Source organism: Montipora foliosa, chromosome 1, assembly GCF_036669935.1.
Source record: "Montipora foliosa isolate CH-2021 chromosome 1, ASM3666993v2, whole genome shotgun sequence".
NCBI lineage: Eukaryota > Metazoa > Cnidaria > Anthozoa > Scleractinia > Acroporidae > Montipora > Montipora foliosa.
The window spans coordinates 11,679,021-11,685,045 of NC_090869.1; the positions used below are offsets into that span (position 1 = coordinate 11,679,021).

The 6,025-nt window shown below is 43.1% G+C and overlaps 2 protein-coding genes across 3 annotated transcripts in view; both read right to left on the reverse strand.

The window, feature by feature from the left end:
* The window catches only part of LOC137982262 (ubiquitin carboxyl-terminal hydrolase 15-like), a 121,504-nt gene extending 119,085 nt beyond the window's left edge, over positions 1-2,419 (reverse strand). For both annotated transcript variants that reach the window (XM_068829441.1, XM_068829372.1), the window contains exon 1: positions 2,178-2,419. In XM_068829441.1, coding sequence (XP_068685542.1) covers positions 2,178-2,308 — 131 coding nt within the window. In that variant the 5' untranslated portion in view covers positions 2,309-2,419. The remainder of the gene's footprint in view (positions 1-2,177) is intronic.
* Positions 2,420-4,416: 1,997 nt separating this feature from the next.
* On the reverse strand, positions 4,417-5,001 carry LOC138009790 (craniofacial development protein 2-like). Its single transcript, XM_068856801.1, has one exon. The coding sequence runs from the start codon at positions 4,999-5,001 to the stop codon at positions 4,417-4,419; it is 585 nt and encodes a 194-aa protein (XP_068712902.1).
* Between the last annotated feature and the right edge of the window lie 1,024 nt (positions 5,002-6,025).

A 6,025-nucleotide genomic window follows, 5' to 3' on the forward strand; every position in this document is an offset into this window, starting at 1 on the left:
TTGAATAAAGATCTTATCACCTTCAAAAACAGTGTTTTTGAGTAAGCTTCAATCTTCACAAGTTGAACATGTCATAAATGGTACACACTTTGGTTCACTGTTCTTTGCTCGCGCTTCTAACAAAGCAAATTGAGAAGGCGGAAGTGCTATTATTTTCATCACAAGAGTTCAAATTATACATGTACATGTATATTACTGTCTTTGTGAGAATTTCAAAGACCTCCGATTCTTTTGTTATATAAGTGACCAGGTAGCCAGAAGACTGAACGGTTAGGAGGACAGGTATAAAGTTTAATTTCCCAAGTATTTGAATCATTCTTTTCCTCTGAAAATTGGAAGGGAACTTCTTCAAATGACAAGGAAACAAAGGCGTATGTTAACTTTTTGGAAGAGCAGTTTTTCACTGAAAAATGTAGAATGTATAAATATTTGTTCCCCCCCCCCCCCCCCCCTCACCTCCCAAAAAAATAGGCTATATTTAAAGATCTCCTCTGCAAAAGCCAAAATGCTATGTAGAGTGCACAAAAAAAAAAGGTGAAAAAGTTTGCCAGACATGAGAGATAGTAGCTGCATTTTGGCCAATTTCTCTTTTGCTTGACAGTCATTAATAGATTTAAGTCTTCATGCAGGCGCTTCACAAAAGTCCTGGATTTGTCACAGAATTCCAGACAATGGTCAATCGACCACAACAAAGTGTTGATGCAAAACTTATTCAGAAACCTTGTGGTGAAAAAAAAAATCGTTAACTACACTGTAGCAAACAAATGCAAACAATACACACAGCCATAATAAATCTTATAGATGGAGAAGACCTATAAGATGTATTAGCTTTCATGAACTGAAATCCTTCATTACATAAAACAAGTAATTATTGTGCTCATGAAGGAGTAGGATATCATTTGTCTACCAAAACTTTCTCCATTATCATCATATCTTTATTAAATTTTACCCTCGGATTTTGGAGTAGCCTGATGTAGCTAGTAACTCAGAGCAAATACCCTCCCAACCATGATACACCACAGAGAATATTATACCACAACACCAGGAACTCTATGCCCTACTCTTTGGAAATAGTGTGTGGGTTCTTTTACGTCCCACGTACGGTGTTACGAACACTGAAGGGTTGTGAAACGGGGCCTATGGTTTATCGTCCTTATCCGACAAGACTAGAGTCTAACCATTTGCAGATGACATTCCAAAAGCAGCACTTTCTCCTCAGGTTAGGCTTTTGTACATTATGCTGGCATTTTTTCAAGCATTTTAGTGAGGCAAACGAATTAAGCCTTATTCGAGCATTTTAGTGGCATCATTTGCCTAAAAACATTTTTTCACAGAAAATGAAGTAAAAATATTTTTTTTACAACAAAATTGACAAAAACAATCCTCAGAAGATTACACTGAAAAATCACTTATGTTGCAATACATGTACAACAACAAAGAATAACTTTCTGCCATTTAAATATCAAACACCATACATTGTTAACTTATTATACTACAATTTTATTGTACATAATTATACGTTTTTGCAAAGCTGAGCCTTTATTTGTGTTGAAATGTTGAAATTAAAAAAAAAATTCAAATTTCAAAAAACAGCCCTATCAGCCTACGTATGATGAGCGTTGGGAATTGCCTCCAAGACTGAACCACCAACACACTCACTCGGTATCCTGATTTCTTCTACTTTATTGATCACCGAAAAAAGATCTCTCTCCCCTCAAGATTACTAAGTCTCATTGAAGACTATTTATCCTCGTGTTCTAATGTCTCTTTTATCACTGTCAATCATTGGTTTGGGTTTAAACTAAAAGGTTCCAAAGTTCAAGGCTATCAGATTCCAAAGCGTTGTCTGTCACGCGACTGCACTTAAAACATTTTCTCAAATCACATTGTTTATAATCAAAACAAAGCTTAAAATTGCGTTAACTACAACACAAGCAACAAATAATAACAATACTCCGCACAATTTTTGACATAAGCATTTTAGTGATTGTTTCGGGGGAGACCAAGCATTTTAGTGGGTAAAAAGGAGCATTGCAGTATCATGTTAGTAGCGAAGTAACAGCATAAGCCTACCTCAGGTACCGGTATAATAAAGATCCGGAGAGTTGGTCCGGCTGGAGTCGAATTTACGACCTCCCACATGGCATCCCGGTGCTTAAACAACTGAGCCAACTTACCATGCATCACCTTTACGCAAAGGTTTCTGTATTCCTTCGGTTAATTCCTTCTTCTGAATTTCAAGGTTGTCCAGTAATTGCTCGTTTGGAGCACTTTTATCGCTGTTTTTACCGGCACTGGCAACGGACATTTTCGGACCTCTCAAGCCCAAAAGACCAAAAACCAGGGGATTTATCGACAGCGTCAATTTTTTAACCGAAACGACTCTGGTTTATGCGCAGGTGGAAGATGAAAACAATATGCAAATTTTGGGAATTTTGGGTAAAACCAAGAAAGGAGTGGGGAGAGGGAGTTAGTTAGTCAGTTAAGCCCTTGGCTCCAAGTTGGAGCATGGGCCATCAACAAAAAGCCTCCAGAGACGTCTCTTTTCTGCCAGCTGTTGCAGTTCCTTCCAGTTCTTCCCGAGGACCTTCATCTCTTTTTCCGTATCCCTCCTCCAGCTATTCTTGGGGCGGCCCCTCTTTCGTTTTCCCTGTGGGTTCCAATGCAATGCTTGCCTCGTAATGCGGTTTGAAGGTCTTCTCAGCGTGTGACCTACCCGCGCCCATTTTCTCTTCCTCACTTGCTTGACCATTGGAATTTGACCTGTCCGCTCCCATAGCTCTTCGTTTGTGATCTTGTCTGCCCACCGTATCTTCAGGATTCGACGCAAACAATGATTGACATACAGCAGCACAGATTTTACAATAGAGTTGAATATTTTCAGCTTAGTTGATGTAGATATGCTGCCAGAGCTCCAGATCTGCTTAAGAGAGTGGAAGGCTCCTCTTGCCTTATTAATCCTATTTGCAACATCCGCGTCAGTTCCTCTACTTGTGTCTACTACGCTCCCAAGGTATGTGAAGGAGTCCACCTCTTCAATATCGGCATCATTCACTCTGATCTTCCTGTTTGAGCCTGAATTGATCTTCAAGACTTTGGTCTTTGCGGTGTTGATAACAAGGCCAGCTCTTCTTGACCTTTCTTCCAGAATGGTGGTTTTGTTCTGCATTTGGGCCCCTGAGTGAGATAGTAAAGCAATATCATCCGCATAATCGAGGTCATCAAGCTGCTGGGTGAGAGTCCATTGTATTCCGTTCCTATGGCCCGTCGTCGACGACTTCATTATCCAATCAATTGCCAGGAGGAATAAGAACGGTGAGAGAAGGCAGCCTTGCCTTACTCCAGTTTTAACTTCGAAGCTCTCCGACAACTGTCCTTCATGAATAACTTTACATGTGGTGCCTTCATAAGAGTTTTTTATGATGTTAATAAACTTCTGCGGAATTCCATAATGAGCTAGTAATTTCCAAAGAAAGGGGCGATCCAGGCTATCAAAGGCATTTTGGTAATCCATGAAATTGATGTACAAGGACGAGTTCCATTCAATGGATTGCTCTACGATGATACGTAGTGTAGCAATCTGGTCTGCGCATGATCTAGTTTGATGGTCCCTCAAACTTCCATCCACTGCAGATCTTAACCGCTCCAACATAATTCGGTTGAAGACTTTACTTGCTATACATAACAAGGTAATACCTCGATAATTATCACACTCCCTGAGGTTCCCCTTCTTAGGAAGCTTAACTATAAGACCCTCTTTCCACTCAGTGGGTGATTTCTCGTCCTCCCAGATGCTCTTGAATAGTTCATAAAAGACCTCTGTGGTGGTGTTGATGTCTGCTTTGAATACTTCCGCAGGAATGTTGTCGGTACCTGCTGCCTTTCCGTCCTTCATCTTCCTAATAGCACTACTAATCTCTCTTGAAGGTATGGCGCAGTTAACTAGGAGTAGATGATCAGCTTCTGGAATATCGGTTCCTCCAACTGGGGGTGGCCTGTTCAGGACCTCTCCAACATGTTCGACCCATCTATGCAACTGTTCCTCAGTGGTGGTCAGAATATTTCCTTGTTTGTCCTTGATGGTATGGTTAACATGACCAAATTTCCCAGCTAGCTTTCTGGTGGTGAAATACAGGTCTTTCGTGTTCCCTTTTGCTGCGGCATCCTCTGCCTCCTTTGCTAGGTTCTCTATATAACATCTCTTGTCCTTTCGCGCACTCTTTCTAGCTTCCTTATGCGCAACATCGTAATCCTTTTGCGCCTGTGCCTTTTCTGCCCGCGTCCGACTGTTGTTAACCCGCTCTTTCTTGCACTTCCTTTCTCTCACTTTCTTTAGGGTATCCATTGAGATCCATTCCTTGTTTCTGGACTGCTGCCTTCCTAAAGTGTCATCACATGTATTAATCCATGAGCTCTTTAGATGTTCCAATGCGTGTCAATTGTGCCGTCTTCATCTTCTATATCTTCCAGTGCTTGGAACCGGTTCCTAAGGTTGATTTGGAAAGCTTCTACAACAGAAGGATCCCTCAAGTGTGTCACGTTATATTTGGCTCTAGTTTGCTGTTGAGCCTGACACCACTTTAGCTTTAGTTTTAGGGTGGCTACTAGTAGATGACGGTCGCTACGGGCGTCTGCTCCCCGCATAGCCCTGACATCATGTAAAGATCTTCTAAACTGTCGGGCAATGCAAAAATGATCTATCTGGTTCTCGGTGATGTTATCCGGGGAGCGCCACGTGGCTTTGTGGATCCTTTTGTGAGGAAAGATACTCCCACCAATCACCAGGTCATTGTTAGCGCAAAGGTCTGCGAATAGCTCGCCATTTTCGTTCATCTCTCCTAGTCCGTGTTTTCCCATTACAAGCTCATACTCTCGGTTGTCTCCTCCTATCTTGGCGTTGAGATCTCCCATGGAGAATGGTAACTTCCTTTCCTCTCTGCCTTGCAATGAGACTCTGCAATGCGTTGTAAAACTCCTCCTTGGTTGCTTCTTCCGCTTCATTTGTTGGTGCGTAGCATTGAATAATTCTAACATTAATTTTACCATGCGATGTCTTGAAAAGGGCAGTAATAAGTCGAGAGTTGATCGGCTCCCAGTTAATAAGCGTCCTGACGGCATGCTTGGAGATCATGAGTGCTACTCCTTCCGTGTGGGGGCGCTTGGGTCTTCATGGCCTGAGTAGAGCACCGTCTCTCCTGAGCTGAGTTTGCACTTACCAGATTGTATCCAACGGACTTCGCTGAGGCCGAGGATCTCCAGGTTGTAATTCCTCATTTCCTCTGCAATGGACGATGCTTTTCCGGCTTGGTACATGGACCTGACATTCCACGTACCGATTCTGATGGTGTGTCTTGTTGAAAGAAGGCTAATCAGCCGCCGAGGGTCCTTCTGGCTTTGCCTCTGCCGCGTCATTCTCCCGGAAGGGCCTTCTCCTGCCAAGACGTCAGTAAATGTGTTTCTATCTGTTGATGTTTCAGTAATCATTGGGTATCCACCTGACAGGTGATTGGCCTACCAAGTTTCACCAGAGCCCTGTTAGCCGGCTTTACCCGTTTCCGCCTTCCACGACGAGGACGTAGGGTTGGACTTATAGGAGACAGTGGAAACAGTGGGGAGAGGGAAGATGCTTATAATTCCGTTACGACTGCGGGTCCGTACGGTGGCTTGTTAAAGCCTGGTTCTCACATGCCGCCGCCTGCGATATGGCCGCAGGCACTGCCTGGGATACTGTTCCGATATGAGAACAGAAGTCGTCGGATATATTGGCCATCTCAGTCTTTACCGCCAGTCGGCGGTAAAGCTCTGCGATGGTTGACTGCGATGGCTCCAGTTGCCGGCGGCTCATGTTCTCATTCGTCTGAGAAGTATCCCAGGTAGTACCGGCTGCTACCTCGCAGATACCTCGGCGGCAAATGAGAACCAGCCTTTAGGGCCATCAAAAGTACCTCTTTTTTTTTTAATTCGACAGTTAAGAACTGTTCAACGAAAGAACAGTTATTAACTGGCCATCAACACTTACAACTGT